The sequence below is a fragment of the Salvelinus fontinalis genome, chromosome 1, assembly GCF_029448725.1.
Source record: "Salvelinus fontinalis isolate EN_2023a chromosome 1, ASM2944872v1, whole genome shotgun sequence".
NCBI classification, from domain to species: Eukaryota; Metazoa; Chordata; class Actinopteri; order Salmoniformes; family Salmonidae; genus Salvelinus; species Salvelinus fontinalis.
Window position 1 is genome coordinate 6,924,731 of NC_074665.1, and position 16,406 is coordinate 6,941,136.

The 16,406-nt window shown below is 49.6% G+C and overlaps 1 protein-coding gene across 5 annotated transcripts in view; it reads left to right on the forward strand.

Annotated features, from left to right (window-relative positions):
* The window catches only part of LOC129868438 (CSC1-like protein 2), a 104,724-nt gene extending 89,240 nt beyond the window's left edge, over positions 1-15,484 (forward strand). For all 5 annotated transcript variants that reach the window (XM_055942541.1, XM_055942707.1, XM_055942628.1 and 2 more), the window contains 5 exons: positions 4,407-4,574; positions 5,867-5,982; positions 7,303-7,374; positions 9,474-9,608; positions 9,807-15,484. In XM_055942541.1, coding sequence (XP_055798516.1) covers positions 4,407-4,574; positions 5,867-5,982; positions 7,303-7,374; positions 9,474-9,608; positions 9,807-9,848 — 533 coding nt within the window. In that variant the 3' untranslated portion in view covers positions 9,849-15,484. The remainder of the gene's footprint in view (positions 1-4,406; positions 4,575-5,866; positions 5,983-7,302; positions 7,375-9,473; positions 9,609-9,806) is intronic.
* Positions 15,485-16,406: the final 922 nt, after the last annotated feature.

Consider the following 16,406-nt stretch of genomic DNA (forward strand, 5'->3'; position numbering starts at 1 on the left):
ACAGTGTTGAGGAGCTGGGGGGTAGACAGTGTTGAGGAGCTGGGGGGTAGACAGTGTTGAGGAGCTGGGGGGTAGACAGTGTTGAGGAGCTGGGGGGTAGACAGTGTTGAGGAGCTGGGGGGTAGACAGTGTTGAGGAGCTGGGGGGTAGACAGTGTTGGGGAGCTGGGGGGTAGACAGTGTTGGGGAGCTGGGGGGTAGACAGTGTTGAGGAGCTGGGGGGTAGACAGTGTTGAGGAGCTGGGGGGTAGACAGTGTTGAGGAGCTGGGGGGTAGACAGTGTTGAGGAGCTGGGGGGTAGACAGTGTTGAGGAGCTGGGGGGTAGACAGTGTTGAGGAGCTGGGGGGTAGACAGTGTTGAGGAGCTGGGGGGTAGACAGTGTTGAGGAGCTGGGGGGTAGACAGTGTTGAGGAGCTGGGGGGTAGACAGTGTTGAGGAGCTGGGGGGTAGACAGTGTTGAGGAGCTGGGGGGTAGACAGTGTTGAGGAGCTGGGGGGTAGACAGTGTTGAGGAGCTGGGGGGTAGACAGTGTTGAGGAGCTGGGGGGTAGACAGTGTTGAGGAGCTGGGGGGTAGACAGTGTTGGGGAGCTGGGGGGTAGACAGTGTTGGGGAGCTGGGGGGTAGACAGTGTTGAGGAGCTGGGGGGTAGACAGTGTTGAGGAGCTGGGGGGTAGACAGTGTTGAGGAGCTGGGGGGTAGACAGTGTTGAGGAGCTGGGGGGTAGACAGTGTTGAGGAGCTGGGGGGTAGACAGTGTTGAGGAGCTGGGGGGTAGACAGTGTTGGGGAGCTGGGTGGTAGACAGTGTTGGGGAGCTGGGGGGTAGACAGTGTTGGGGAGCTGGGGGGTAGACAGTTTTGGGGAGCTGGGGGGTAGACAGTGTTGGGGAGCTGGGGGGTAGACAGTGATGGGGAGCTGGGGGGTAGACAGTGTTGGGGAGCTGGGGGGTAGACAGTGTTGGGGAGCTGGGGGGTAGACAGTGATGGGGAGCTGGGGGGTAGACAGTGTTGGGGAGCTGGGGGGTAGACAGTGTTGGGGAGCTGGGGGGTAGACAGTGTTGGGGAGCTGGGGGGTAGACAGTGTTGGGGAGCTGGGGGGTAGACAGTGTTGGGGAGCTGGGGGGTAGACAGTGTTGGGGAGCTGGGGGGTAGACAGTGTTGGGGAGCTGGGGGGTAGACAGTGTTGGGGAGCTGGGGGGTAGACAGTGATGAGGAGCTGGGGGGTAGACAGTGTTGGGGAGCTGGGGGGTAGACAGTGTTGAGGAGCTGGGGGGTAGACAGTGTTCGGGAGCTGGGGGGTAGACAGTGATGGGGAGCTGGGAGGTAGACAGTGTTGGGGAGCTGGGGGATAGACAGTGTTGGGGAGCTGGGGGGTAGACAGTGTTGGGGAGCTGGGGGGTAGACAGTGTTGGGGAGCTGGGGGGTAGACAGTGTTGGGGAGCTGGGGGGTAGACAGTGATGGGGAGCTGGGGGGTAGACAGTGTTGGGGAGCTGGGGGGTAGACAGTGTTGGGGAGCTGGGGGGTAGACAGTGATGGGGAGCTGGGGGGTAGACAGTGTTGGGGAGCTGGGGGGTAGACAGTGTTGGGGAGCTGGGGGGTAGACAGTGTTGGGGAGCTGGGGGGTAGACAGTGATGGGGAGCTGGGGGGTAGACAGTGTTGGGGAGCTGGGGGGTAGACAGTGTTGGGGAGCTGGGGGGTAGACAGTGTTGGGGAGCTGGGGGGTAGACAGTGTTGGGGAGCTGGGGGGTAGACAGTGATGAGGAGCTGGGGGGTAGACAGTGTTGGGGAGCTGGGGGGTAGACAGGTTTGGGGAGCTGGGGGGTAGACAGTTTTGGGGAGCTGGGGGGTAGACAGTGTTGGGGAGCTGGGGGGTAGACAGTGTTGGGGAGCTGGGGGGTAGACAGTGTTGGGGAGCTGGGGGGTAGACAGTGTTGGGGAGCTGGGGGGTAGACAGTGTTGGGGAGCTGGGGGGTAGACAGTGTTGGGGAGCTGGGGGGTAGACAGTGTTGGGGAGCTGGGGGGTAGACAGTGTTGGGGAGCTGGGGGTTAGACAGTGTTGGGGAGCTGGGGGTTAGACAGTGATGGGGAGCTGGGGGGTAGACAGTGTTGGGGAGCTGGGGGGTAGACAGTGTTGGGGAGCTGGGGGGTTAGACAGTGATGGGGAGCTGGGGGGTAGACAGTGATGGGGAGCTGGGGGGTAGACAGTGATGGGGCGCTGGGGGGGTAGACAGTGATGGGGAGCTGGGGGGTAGACAGTGATGGGGAGCTGGGGGGTAGACAGTGATGGGGAGCTGGGGGGTAGACAGTGATGGGGAGCTGGGGGGTAGACAGTGATGGGGAGCTGGGGGTAGACAGTGATGGGGAGCTGGGGGGTAGACAGTGATGGGGAGCTGGGGGGTAGACAGTGTTGGGGAGCTGGGGGGTAGACAGTGTTGGGGAGCTGGGGGGTAGACAGTGATGGGGAGCTGGGGGGTAGACAGTGATGGGGAGCTGGGGGTTAGACAGTGTTGAGGAGCTGGGGGGTAGACAGTGTTGGGGAGCTGGGGGGTAGACAGTGTTGAGGAGCTGGGGGTTAGACAGTGTTGGGGAGCTGGGGGGTAGACAGTGATGGGGAGCTGGGGGTTAGACAGTGTTGAGGAGCTGGGGGGTAGACAGTGTTGAGGAGCTGGGGGGTAGACAGTGTTGAGGAGCTGGGGGGTAGACAGTGATGGGGAGCTGGGGGTTAGGCAGTGTTGAGGAGCTGGGGGTTAGGCAGTGTTGAGGAGCTGGGGGTTAGGCAGTGTTGAGGAGCTGGGGGGTAGACAGTGTTGGGGAGCTGGGGGTTAGGCAGTGTTGAGGAGCTGGGGGGTAGACAGTGATGGGGAGCTGGGGGTTAGGCAGTGTTGAGGAGCTGGGGGGTAGACAGTGTTGGGGAGCTGGGGGTTAGGCAGTGATGGGGAGCTGGGGGGTAGACAGTGATGGGGAGCTGGGGGGTAGGCAGTGTTGGGGAGCTGGGGGTTAGGCAGTGTTGAGGAGCTGGGGGGTAGACAGTGTTGAGGACCTGGGGGGTAGACAGTGATGGGGGTTTCTGCTGTTACATGTGTTTAGTTATTGAACCACTAGACTACCTGCCGTCCCTACACTCTAACCACTAGGTTACCTGCCGTCCCTACACTCTAACCACTAGGCTACCTGCCGTCCCTACACTCTAACCACTAGACTACCTGCCGTCCCTACGCTCTAACCACTAGGCTACCTGCCGTCCCTACACTCTAACCACTAGCCTACCTGCCGTCCCTACACTCTAACCACTAGGCTACCTGCCGTCCCTACACTCTAACCACTAGGCTACCTGCCGTCCCTACACTCTAACCACTAGGCCACCTGCCGTCCCTACACTCTAACCACAAGGCTACCTGCCGTCCCTACACTCTAACCACTAGGCTACCTGCCGTCCCTACACTCTAACCACTAGGCTACCTGCCGTCCCTACACTCTAACCACTAGGCTACCTGCCGTCCCTACACTCTAACCACTAGGCTACCTGCCGTCCCTACACTCTAACCACTAGGCTACCTGCCGTCCCTACACTCTAACCACTAGGCTACCTGCCGTCCCTACACTCTAACCACTAGCCTACCTGCCGTCCCTACACTCTAACCACTAGGCTACCTGCCGTCCCTACACTCTAACCACTAGGCTACCTGCCGTCCCTACACTCTAACCACTAGGCCACCTGCCGTCCCTACACTCTAACCACAAGGCTACCTGCCGTCCCTACACTCTAACCACTAGGCTACCTGCCGTCCCTACACTCTAACCACTAGGCTACCTGCCGTCCCTACACTCTAACCACTAGCCTACCTGCCGTCCCTACCCTCTAACCACTAGGCTACCTGCCGTCCCTACACTCTAACCACTAGGCTACCTGCCGTCCCTACACTCTAACCACTAGGCTACCTGCCGTCCCTACGCTCTAACCACTAGGCTACCTGCCGTCCCTACACTCTAACCACTAGGCTACCTGCCGTCCCTACACTCTAACCACTAGGCTACCTGCCGCCCCTACACTCTAACCACTAGGCTACCTGCCGTCCCTACACTCTAACCACTAGGCTACCTGCCGTCCCTACACTCTAACCACTAGGCTACCTACCGCCCATAATGAAGAGGAAGAGGACCCCTGTAGGGGTGCTTATGGAGAAGATAGTTAGACTCACTGTCACCTCTTTACTCCTCTTTCTTGCTCTCCTCCTTTTTCCCCCTCTCCCTCCCTCTCTCGCTCGCTCGCTCTCTCTCTTTCTCTTCTCCTCCTTACTTCCTCTCTCCTCTCTATCTCTGTCTCCTCCCTCTCCTCTGTCTCTCTCTCCTCTCCCTTCCTCCCTCTCCTCTCTCTCTCTCCTCTCCCGTCTCCTCCCTCTTTTCAGGTCTGATGTACATGCTATTGAAGCACTTGGCAGATCGCTACAACATGTACTATGCCTACCTTCCCTCCAAGCTGGACAAGAAGATCCACTCTGGGGCCGTCAACCAGGTGGTGGCAGCACCCATCCTCTGTCTCTTCTGGCTCCTGTTCTTCTCCACTCTCCGCACAGGTACGAGGTCGCCATCTAGGGGCCGTTCTGGGTCATAACAGACTATCTCATATATATATATAGGGTGTGTCACCTTAATGTATTGAATCTTTATTTAACTAGGCAAGTCAGATAAGAACAAATTCTTATTTACAATGACGTCCTACCCCGGGAAAACCCTAACGACGCTGGGCCAATTGTATGGGCGCCAAATGGGATTCCCAATCACAGCCGTTTTATGATACAGCCTGGAATCGAACCAGGGTCTGTAGTGACACCTCGAGCACTGAGATGCGCCACTCGGGAGCCCCAAATGGGACCCTATTCCCGATGTAGTGCACTGTTTTTGACCAGAGCCAATGGCGACCTGTTTCTTTACGTAGTGCACTGCTTTTGACTCGGGACCATAGGGAACGCATCCTACTGACATGTTGATTCTCTCGCTCCCTCTCTCTGTCTCTGTCTCTGTCTCTGTCTCTCTCTCTCTCTGTCTCTGTCTCTCTCTCTCTGTCTCTGTCTCTGTCTCTGTCTCTCTGTCTCTCTGTCTCTCTCTGTCTCTGTCTCTGTCTCTCTCTCTCTGTCTCTGTCTCTCTCTCTGTCTCTGTCTCTCTCTCTCTGTCTCTGTCTCTCTCTCTGTCTCTGTCTCTGTCTCTGTCTCTCTCTCTGTCTCTCTCTCTGTCTCTGTCTCTGTCTCTGTCTCTCTCTCTGTCTCTGTCTCTCTCTCTGTCTCTGTCTCTGTCTCTCTCTCTGTCTCTGTCTCTGTGTCTCTCTGTCTCTGTCTCTCTCTCTGTCTCTGTCTCTCTCTCTCTGTCTCTGTCTCTGTCTCTGTCTCTGTCTCTCTCTCTGTCTCTCTCTCTGTCTCTGTCTCTCTCTCTGTCTCTGTCTCTGTCTCTGTCTCTCTCTCTGTCTCTCTCTCTGTCTCTGTCTCTGTCTCTGTCTCTGTCTCTCTCTCTGTCTCTGTCTCTGTCTCTCTCTCTGTCTCTGTCTCTCTCTCTGTCTCTGTCTCTGTGTCTCTCTGTCTCTGTCTCTCTCTCTGTCTCTGTCTCTCTCTCTCTGTCTCTGTCTCTGTCTCTGTCTCTCTCTCTGTCTCTCTCTCTGTCTCTGTCTCTGTCTCTCTCTCTGTCTCTGTCTCTGTCTCTGTCTCTGTGTCTCTCTGTCTCTGTCTCTCTTCATCTCTTCATCTCTCTCTCTCTCTCTTCATCTCTTCATCTCTCTCTCTCTCTTCATCTCTTCATCTCTCTCTCTCTCTCTCTCTCTCTCTCTCTTCATCTCTCTCTCTTCATCTCTTCATCTTTCCTCTCTCTCTCTCTCAGGTTTCTCCGCCCCTACCTCTATGTTTACCTTCATCGTTCTGATCATCACCATCATCGTCTGCCTGTCCCATGTCTGCTTCGGACACTTCAAATATCTCAGCGCTCACAACTACAAGGTAAAAACACCCACCAGCCAGAGAGACTCTTCTTATTTATAATGTTAAAGTGTTTTCTATTTCATTCATTTAACCAGGAAAGTAATTGAGAACAAATTCTCTTGTACCATAAGGATCCTCCTGTATGCAATATGAGTCATATTATGCATTTATAGACAAGTGTAAGTTATTACAATCTTAACATCTCATTGGAGGGAAACTTAGGTTCTACGAGATTTAATGGCCAGGGGTGATAACGTTTAAACGGTTTAAACAACGTTGGGATCGTTAACGTTAAGAACAATCCTTAACCGAAAAACGATGCTTTCCCCACAAATCAAATTACAGTGCAGTTATCACAAAACAGATTATTTTCCTTGTTTTATCCTAACTAGATGATGGGCTAGGAAGTCCTGGGGAAAGTTGTGTAATTTTAAATAAAACCACAGAAGAAGAGGTGTACTTTAGGCTACTGAGGGTAATTTGAGAGGCATACAAGACTAGACATTGTGAGATACAGCTTACCGAGGCATATGAACACAGTTCTGCCTACCCCCCCCCCCCCCCTTCCTCTCTCTCTCCCTCACACTGGCCTGCTCTTCAGTCTGTTGCCTGTAGACTATCCAAGCTAACATATGGAATTGTTTTAAGATGGTCATAACTTATGGAATTGTTTTAAGATGGTCACAACTTATGGAATTGTTTTAAGATGGTCATAACTTAAAGAATTGTTTTAAGATGGTCACAACTTATGGAATTGTTTTAAGATGGTCATAACATGGAACATTTAGCTATTTGATTTATAATTTTAGGACCCCTTTAGGGTGACTCCCCCCCCCCCCCCCTAAAAAAGAACAAATATTACAACATTTCTGTAAAGGGTTGTCTCTATGGACACGTTACTGAGCAAGGAGGCCTACAAACCTGACTCAGTTACACCAGCTCTGTCAGGAGGAATGGGCCAAAATTCACCCAACTTATTGTGGGAAGCTTGTGGAAGGCTACCCAAAACATTTGAACCAAGTTAAACAATATAAAGGCAATGCTACCAAATACTAATTGAGTGTATGTAAACTTCTGACCCACTGGGAATGTGGTGAAATAAATAAAAGCTGAAAGAAATGATTCTCTCTACTATTATTCTGACATTTCACATCCTTAAAATAAAGTGGTGATCCTAACTGACCTAAGACAGGGAATTTTTACTCTGATTAAATGTCAGAAATTGTGAAAAACTGAGTTTAAATGTATTTGGCTAAGGTGTATGTAAACTTCCGACTTCAACTGTATTATATATGTGTGTGTTTATTTTCTCCCATCTCTTTGCACTCCCCCCCCCAGATTGACGCGGAGAATGTGGATGGTGTACAGAACGGTCGCCCAGCACGCACCTCTCCCTTCAATAAGTCAGCAGTAAGTACCGTTTCCTCAGCCTAGACTACCTCTCCCTTCAATAAGTCAGCAGTAAGTACCGTTTCCTCAGCCTACACTACCTCTCCCTTCAATAAGTCAGCAGTAAGTACCGTTTCCTCAGCCTAGACTACCTCTCCCTTCAATAAGTCAGCAGTAAGTACCGTTTCCTCAGTCTACACTACCTCTCCCTTCAATAAGTCAGCAGTAAGTACCGTTTCCTCAGCCTAGACTACCTCTCCCTTCAATAAGAGCAGTAAGTACCGTTTCCTCAGTCTAGACGACCTCTCCCTTCAATAAGTCAGCAGTAAGTACCGTTTCCTCAGCCTAGACTACCTCTCCCTTCAATAAGTCAGCAGTAAGTACCGTTTCCTCAGCCTAGACTACCTCTCCCTTCAATAAGTCAGCAGTAAGTACCGTTTCCTCAGTCTAGACGACCTCTCCCTTCAATAAGTCAGCAGTAAGTACCGTTTCCTCAGCCTAGACTACCTCTCCCTTCAATAAGTCAGCAGTAAGTACCGTTTCCTCAGCCTAGACTACCTCTCCCTTCAATAAGTCAGCAGTAAGTACCGTTTCCTCAGTCTAGACGACCTCTCCCTTCAATAAGTCAGCAGTAAGTACCGTTACCTCAGCCTAGACTACCTCTCCCTTCAATAAGTCAGCAGTAAGTACCGTTTCCTCAGTCTAGACTACCTCTCCCTTCAATAAGTCAGCAGTAAGTACCGTTTCCTCAGTCTAGACTACCTCTCCCTTCAATATGAGCAGTAAGTACCGTTTCCTCAGCCTAGACTACCTCTCCCTTCAATATGAGCAGTAAGTACCGTTTCCTCAGCCTAGACTACCTCTCCCTTCAATATGAGCAGTAAGTACCGTTTCCTCAGCCTAGACTACCTCTCCCTTCAATATGAGCAGTAAGTACCGTTTTCTCAGCCTAGACTACCTCTCCCTTCAATAAGTCAGCAGTAAGTACCGTTTCCTCAGCCTAGACTACCTCTCCCTTCAATAAGTCAGCAGTAAGTACCGTTTCCTCAGCCTAGACTACCTCTCCCTTCAATAAGTCAGCAGTAAGTACCGTTTCCTCAGTCTAGACGACCTCTCCCTTCAATAAGTCAGCAGTAAGTACCGTTTCCTCAGCCTAGACTACCTCTCCCTTCAATAAGTCAGCATTACCGTTTCCTCAGCCTAGACTACCTCTCCCTTCAATAAGTCAGCAGTAAGTACCGTTTCCTCAGCCTAGACTACCTCTCCCTTCAATAAGTCAGCATTACCGTTTCCTCAGCCTAGACTACCTCTCCCTTCAATAAGTCAGCAGTAAGTACCGTTTCCTCAGCCTAGACTACCTCTCCCTTCAATAAGTCAGCATTACCGTTTCCTCAGCCTAGACTACCTCTCCCTTCAATAAGTCAGCAGTAAGTACCGTTTCCTCAGCCTAGACTACCTCTCCCTTCAATAAGTCAGCAGTAAGTACCGTTTCCTCAGCCTAGACTACCTCTCCCTTCAATAAGTCAGCAGTAAGTACCGTTTCCTCAGTCTAGACTACCTCTCCCTTCAATAAGTCAGCAGTAAGTACCGTTTCCTCAGTCTAGACTACCTCTCCCTTCAATGAGTCAGCAGTAAGTACCGTTTCCTCAGTCTAGACGACCTCTCCCTTCAATAAGTCAGCAGTAAGTACCGTTTCCTCAGTCTAGACTACCTCTCCCTTCAATAAGAGCAGTAAGTACCGTTTCCTCAGCCTAGACTACCTCTCCCTTCAATAAGTCAGCATTACCGTTTCCTCAGTCTAGACTACCTCTCCCTTCAATAAGTCAGCAGTAAGTACCGTTTCCTCAGTCTAGACTACCTCTCCCTTCAATAAGTCAGCAGTAAGTACTGTTTCCTCAGTCTAGACTACCTCTCCCTTCAATATGAGCAGTGAGTACCGTTTCCTCAGTCTAGACTACCTCTCCCTTCAATATGAGCAGTAAGTACCGTTTCCTCAGCCTAGACTACCTCTCCCTTCAATAAGTCAGCCGTAAGTACCGTTTCCTCAGCCTCGACGACCTCTCCCTGACCTTTCTCCTCCTTTCTATCCCCCCTCTCTTCTTCTTCTTTCCCAACAACAGCAGATGTACATTGCCTCGGTCCTCCAGGACCCCAGCTTAGACGAGCTGGGTTCGGCTGGCAGCGGGGTCAGCGAGGGTTCGCAGGACGAGGAGATCATCCAAGTGGGGAACAGCCTCAATGAGGCCGACTTCCAGGTAGCCTGCCGACGTGCCCTCTGAGCAAGGCGCTTCAATTCTTGTAATTTCTCCCGGGGGGTGCTGCCCTGCAGCTTAACTTCCAACTCCTCGTGTGTGTGTGTGTCCTCGGGGGGATTGGGTCGTTGTGAGCATAAAGATGAGTTTCTCTTACTCTGCAAGTGATTGGACAATAAAGTATTCTCCTTTTTCTTCCAGAGCGGCGAGGACAGTCTCCTTGCTAACGAGGTGCGGCACTGACGTCAGGGGACGCCGGAGACGGCTGTCAGGGTGGAGACGGAGGACGGGGAGAGAGAAGATGAGACTGAGATGGCAGAAACTAAAGTTTAATTTCACCGAGTGGATGGATGCACTGACCTAGTGTGTTAAGCTACAGAGCTGAAACGGACGGACACAGCTTTAAAAGACATGGATAGACCACTAACCTTGAAGTCCTGAACAGACTATTACATTGTCTACACACCACACACACACACACCACACACACACACACCACACACACCACACACACACCACACACCACACCACACACACCACACACACACACAGTGTGTCTACTAAAGGACGGGTAACTCTCCCTTACAACTATTGATCTAGCGCTGACTGTGAAGGAGAGATCTTTCCTTCCCATAATCCTTTGCCTGTTCTGCCTGCACCCCTAATCGTCTCTGTGCCCTAGAGGCTTCGTCACAATAAGCAGCCTAATATGAGAAGATGAAGAAGAAGAGGAGGAGGAGAAATGTCTGTCAGCATCACACACACACACACTGTTCGCCTGCTCTGGTCTCCCCCTGCTCTGTCCCGACGGTCTCCGGGAGTCTCTGGGTGGTTCCAACCCTGTGTAAAAAATAAATAAAAAAAGGAATGTGGTCACCATGACGACGACCACTGTAACAAACTGAACTAAACACTCCTCTGCTTTTCATTTTTGTTGTTCAGCAACAAAAACTCTGGATTTGTAAAATAGCCTTTTTTTTTGGAAATTGTATTTATTTTTAGGCATGGTTATTTTTAAGTTGGTCTGAAAACTTTAATAATCAATTAACTACTTGTTTCGACATAAAAAAAATAAATTTAAAAAACAACTGCGGATGGATGGATCATGGAACATGGATACTGTCCCTCGTAACAACAAGGTCGCTCTGTCTTCTGGCCTGTTCTGCCCTGAGCGACTGTAGTGGGACTGCGGCTCCAGACTGAGCCCCAATGGAGCCGCCCTAACATAACTGAAGGCAGTCCAGAGCCCCTAGTGGAGAGGAGGATGCCCCCAGGAAGCAGATATGAAGTGGATATGACAGCTCAACCTCTACCCTGTTTTGCGTCCCACAACTATGGTTGCAAAAAATTCCCAAAATTGTCCCAGAGTTCGCAGGTTTTTCAATATGTTGGTTAGAAGTTTATTGGAATAAGGGATTTCTGGGGGGGGGAAACCTAGGAACTTTGGGAAAGTTTCTGTAATTGTGCAACCTCCGCCTCCTCCGGCTAGGACTCTGTGGGACCGTGTTCTTCGCCTCAGCCTCCTCCGGCTAGGACTCTGTGGGACCGTGTTCTTCGGTAGAGGGAGAGCTCGACCCTTGAACTCTTGGCCTGTGACCTGTAGTTTCCCCCAGGCCTCTCCTCCCTGTTACTATGGACGCGTTCAGCAGGGGGAGGACGCAGCGTTGTTGAACCTTCAGATATAAATATGTTATGTAGAACAAATACGGCTCTCTGAAGTGTGGAATCATGTCAACTCTTTTCTTAACATTTCTATCTACAACGTTCCACAATGTTCCACAACGTTTGCCTCCTGAATGTGACCCTGGCCCCTGCTCTGACTGGACCGTCTCTGTGACCCTGGCCCCTGCTCTGACTGGACCGTCTCTGTGACCCTGGCCCCTGCTCTGACTGGACCGTCTCTGTGACCCTGGCCCCTGCTCTGACTGGACCGTCTCTGTGACCCTGGCCCCTGCTCTGACTGGACCGTCTCTGTGACCCTGGCCCCTGCTCTGACTGGACCGTCTCTGTGACCCTGGCCCCTGCTCTGACTGGACCGTCTCTGTGACCCGGTCCCCTGCTCTGACTGGACCGTCTCTGTGACCCTGGCCCCTGCTCTGACTGGACCGTCTCTGTGACCCTGGCCCCTGCTCTGACTGGACCGTCTCTGTGACCCGGTCCCCTGCTCTGACTGGACCGTCTCTGTGACCCGGGCCCCTGCTCTGACTGGACCGTCTCTGTGACCCGGTCCCCTGCTCTGACTGGACCGTCTCTGTGACCCTGGCCCCTGCTCTGACTGGACCGTCTCTGTGACCCGGTCCCCTGCTCTGACTGGACCGTCTCTGTGACCCGGTCCCCTGCTCTGACTGGACCGTCTCTGTGACCCGGGCCCCTGCTCTGACTGGACCGTCTCTGTGACCCGGTCCCCTGCTCTGACTGGACCGTCTCTGTGACCCTGGCCCCTGCTCTGACTGGACCGTCTCTGTGACCCGGTCCCCTGCTCTGACTGGACCGTCTCTGTGACCCTGGCCCCTGCTCTGACTGGACCGTCTCTGTGACCCGGTCCCCTGCTCTGACTGGACCGTCTCTGTGACCCTGGCCCCTGCTCTGACTGGACCGTCTCTGTGACCCTGGCCCCTGCTCTGACTGGACCGCCTCTGTGTTCTAGCTAGCTCCTCTAGTGACTCTCATCTCAAGACAAGCCTCTTTATTTTGGTGTTTACAATCACTGTACAAAAGGTTGTTTCACTGTCTGTTGGTTGGTTTGAACATTTGTTTTATTTAGGAAACGTAATAATAATAATCATCTTTGTTGGATGTAGGAAGGTTTTCTCCTTTCTGCCAACTCTGTAACTGTCCCGTTTTTTAGATGGCTTCTGATTGGTTTAGGGATTGTCTTCAATTCTGCCTCATCCAATTACGACGTCAATATTGAGACTAGCGATAGATACTGCATCATGTAGAGGTGTATATTGTAAACAGTGTAGATGATTTACGGAGCATTGTTACAAACGACAGTGTCCCAGCTGTCACCTGGAGTGCTGTTGAACCCGGTGGGTTACTATGGTGACATGTAAACACATCGCGGCTCAGTCAGGACGGAACAGACCGACTGCGCAAAACGGTTGTGTCCTACATGGCATCCCCCTATTTAGTGCACTACTTTTGGGCGGGGCCCCATAGGGCTCAGTACTGTGATAGGGAATAGGACGCCCTTTCGGACGCGTGAAAAATGAGTCTTAATGCTGTAAGACTTGATCAATGTTTTTATTGATATTCTTAGGCGTATTGATGTTGAACAGAATACTAGCAATTTCTACGGAATCACATTCATCTGGTAAAATCTAAATGGATGATACCAAATCCATAATTTAAAAAAATGATATATCTTTACTTCAAGTTGTTCTGCAATAATCATGATGGCATGTTGCTCTCTTTAACTCGTTACAATATTCCACTGACGGAACCAATGACCAGCTTAGTTTTTTCCCCCAAAGTGAGGCAGAACCGATTTTTATAGCCTGGTTTAACCTTCAGGGATCTACTACAAAACAGGATCAATTTAGTTAGCCAGCTAACTTTGATAAACAAGAAATAACTATTGATTGTCTGTTTCATAAAGAAAGCTACAGTTAAATATGTGTTTTTGTTGGGTCATCTAGACCGTGCCCATTCAGTTAGCTGGCTAACTCGTTGATCGTGCTTCGTAGTGTACCTCTCAGAGCAGGTTTAGCCGAGCTATGTGCTATATACTGTTAGATAGAAACAATTAACTTGTGTTTAAAACTCTTGGTTCCACATTGTGGATATACATAAATAGAAATGAACAAATGTCCTGTTTTTCTTAGCGCTAATTTGGGAAGTCCGTCACTGGACTGAACCAAAACATGCTGAGCAGCTTTCCTATTGTGATGTGACTTCGGCTCGTTCAGAAGGCCCTGAAGAGAAATGTGCTTCACCCAAGTAACAAATCTACTGCATAGTACAGATTTGATGTACTATATATATATAGTACTAGTATATACATAATGTACTGTCGGTTTCTGTACACTAAAATGATGGACTCACTCAGTATTAAACAACTTATTTTTCATTTTAAGGCATTACGTTTTTATCAGTAGTTCTGTAAGAATAGTATAATATATTATAATAATAATATATACACTGAGTTACAAAACATTACAAACACACTAATATTGAGTTGCCCCCCTCCCTCCTCCCCCCCTTGCCCTCAGAACAGCCGTCAGGACATGGACTCTACAATGTGTCAAAATAATTCCACAGGGATGCTGGCCCATGTTGACTCCAATGCTTCCCACAGTTGTGTCAAGTTGGCTGGATGTCCTTATGGGTGGTGGACCGTTCTTGATACACACAGGAAACTGTTCAGCGTGAAAAACCCAGCAGCGTTGCAGTTCTTGACACACTCAAACCGGTGCACCTGGCACCTACTACCATACCCCGTTCAAAGGCACTTAAATATTTTATCTTGCCCGTTCACCCTCTGAATGGCACACGTACACAATCCATGTGTCAAATGTCTCAAGGCTTCACCGGTCTCCTCCACTTAATCTACATAGATTGAAGAGGATTTAACAAGTGACATAGATTTCACCTGGTATGAGAGTAATTCCATATCGCAAATTTTTACCTACAGTCACTTTTATTAGCATTTTAATTTATTTTTCTTGTTTAAATCATTTTAATTTACTCTATGTCATGGAAAGAGCAGGTGTTCTTAATGTTTTGTCCACTCAGTGTATATTAGTATTATTATAAAATAGCATATCTATTGTATTATATGTCATATTATTGTCTTTTGCTCTCCTTCTGGCACAGACAGCCCTGTGAGTACGGCCTATTTGAACACAGTCAGACTTCCGTATTGCCACAGCAGCAGGTACAACCATGTATGTAGTTATAATAGTAACCTGTAACTATCAAATGAACAAATGTTATGATTTGACACTGATATATAATGTGAACGATCTGTTTTTTTTTAAGCTACTCAGTGTTGTAGGTTATATATGCTCTAATTTACCTTTTTGGGGCTATTCTAATTTCCACTGGACAATAATGAGCCTCGGTATGAATACACTTGTATTGCTGTGACAGAAACTTGGGTCATATTCATTAGGCACTAAACAGAAGATAATGTACAGGAAAAGACAGGGGGGGTTTATTCATTACATCTTGCAACGGAAACTATTTTTACCTCTTAAGAACCAAACGAGAGCAAACAGATTGAAACGGGGAGTGACCTTACCTGAATTGTCCAATAGAAATTCTCGTTTTTTTCCCATTGCAAAGCGTTTTCCCGTTTGGAGTAAACCGTTTCTGTTGCAAAACGTTTTGAAACAGAATCGTCATAATGAATACACCCCCTGAACTTGCCCGATTTTTAAGAAAAGCAATTGTTTTGTCGTTGCAAAACATTTTGCTATGGTGTGCACTAATAATTACGACACTGTTGATACTGAAATGTGGCCACAGCAACAAACAAAAAAATATGTCACTGTTAGATTATCCACTAGTCTATAATGTCCAAGCAAGGCATTGATTTGAAACTGTTTGACACATACACACATACACACACATATATACACATACACACACATATATATATACACACACACACACACACACACACACACACACAGACACACACACGCACATATACACACACACACCTCCCTGACCGTTTGGACTCCCATTTGAACCAGTGTTCCAGAACTCTTAAGTCATAACTGAAACTCTGAGCTTTCCTCTCAGCGGTGTTTAATACCTCTGAAATGTATGATGAATTGTCTTCGAAAACTCTGAATGTTTCTAGGTAAAAGTGTTAACATTGCATATGTCCTTTTCCTGAATTAAGTAAAAATTGAAAACATTTTCAACCATTTTATCTACTGATGATATTTTAATTTCTATTAAAAGAAATCACACTGAAAGGGATCCCCCTCCCCCGTTAAAGGGTTAGTATGAGATGTTGGTGTAACAGTTTAACTTTTGTCCCCCTCCTCGCCCCTACCTGGGTTTGAACCAGGGACCCTCTGCACACATCAACAACTGACACCCATCGTTACCCATCGCACCACAAAAGCCGCGGTCCTTGCAAAGCAAGGGGAACAACTACTTCAGGTCTCAGAGCGAGTGACGTCACCGATTTGAAACGATATTAGCGCGCACCACCGCTAACTAGCTAGCCATTTCACACCGGTTACATTGGCAATAATGCCCTTTTTACTTACCCAGAGTCGGATCAATTCAAATTTATTTCTAAGGCCTTCTTTTTTTTTACATCAGCAGAAAAACTCCCTGGAAAGGCAGGAACCTAGGAAGAAACCTAGAGAGGAACCCAGGCTCTGAGGGGTGGCCAGTCCTCTTCTGGTTGTGCCGGGTGGAGATTATAACAGAACATGGCCAAGATGTTCAAATGTTCATAGATGACCAGCAGGGTCAAATCATAATCACAGTGGTTGTAGAGGGTGCAACAGGTCAGCACCTCAGGAGTAAATGTCAGTTGGCTTTTCATTGTCGAGCTTCCAAAGGTAGAGCGAGCGAGAACTTAAGTTCACCCAGGACACCAGATACCTAGTCCAACCGGCACGTAGGCTATTGCAGCATAGATACTGGAGGCTGAGACAGGGTGTCGGGGGAAACAGGCCCTGTCCGACGATACCCCCGGACAGGGCCAACCAGGCAGGATTAAACCCAACCCACTTTGCCAAAGCATAGCCCCCACACCACTAGAGGGATATCAACAGACCACCAACGTACTACTATGAGACAAGGCTGAGTATAGCCCACAAAGATCTCATC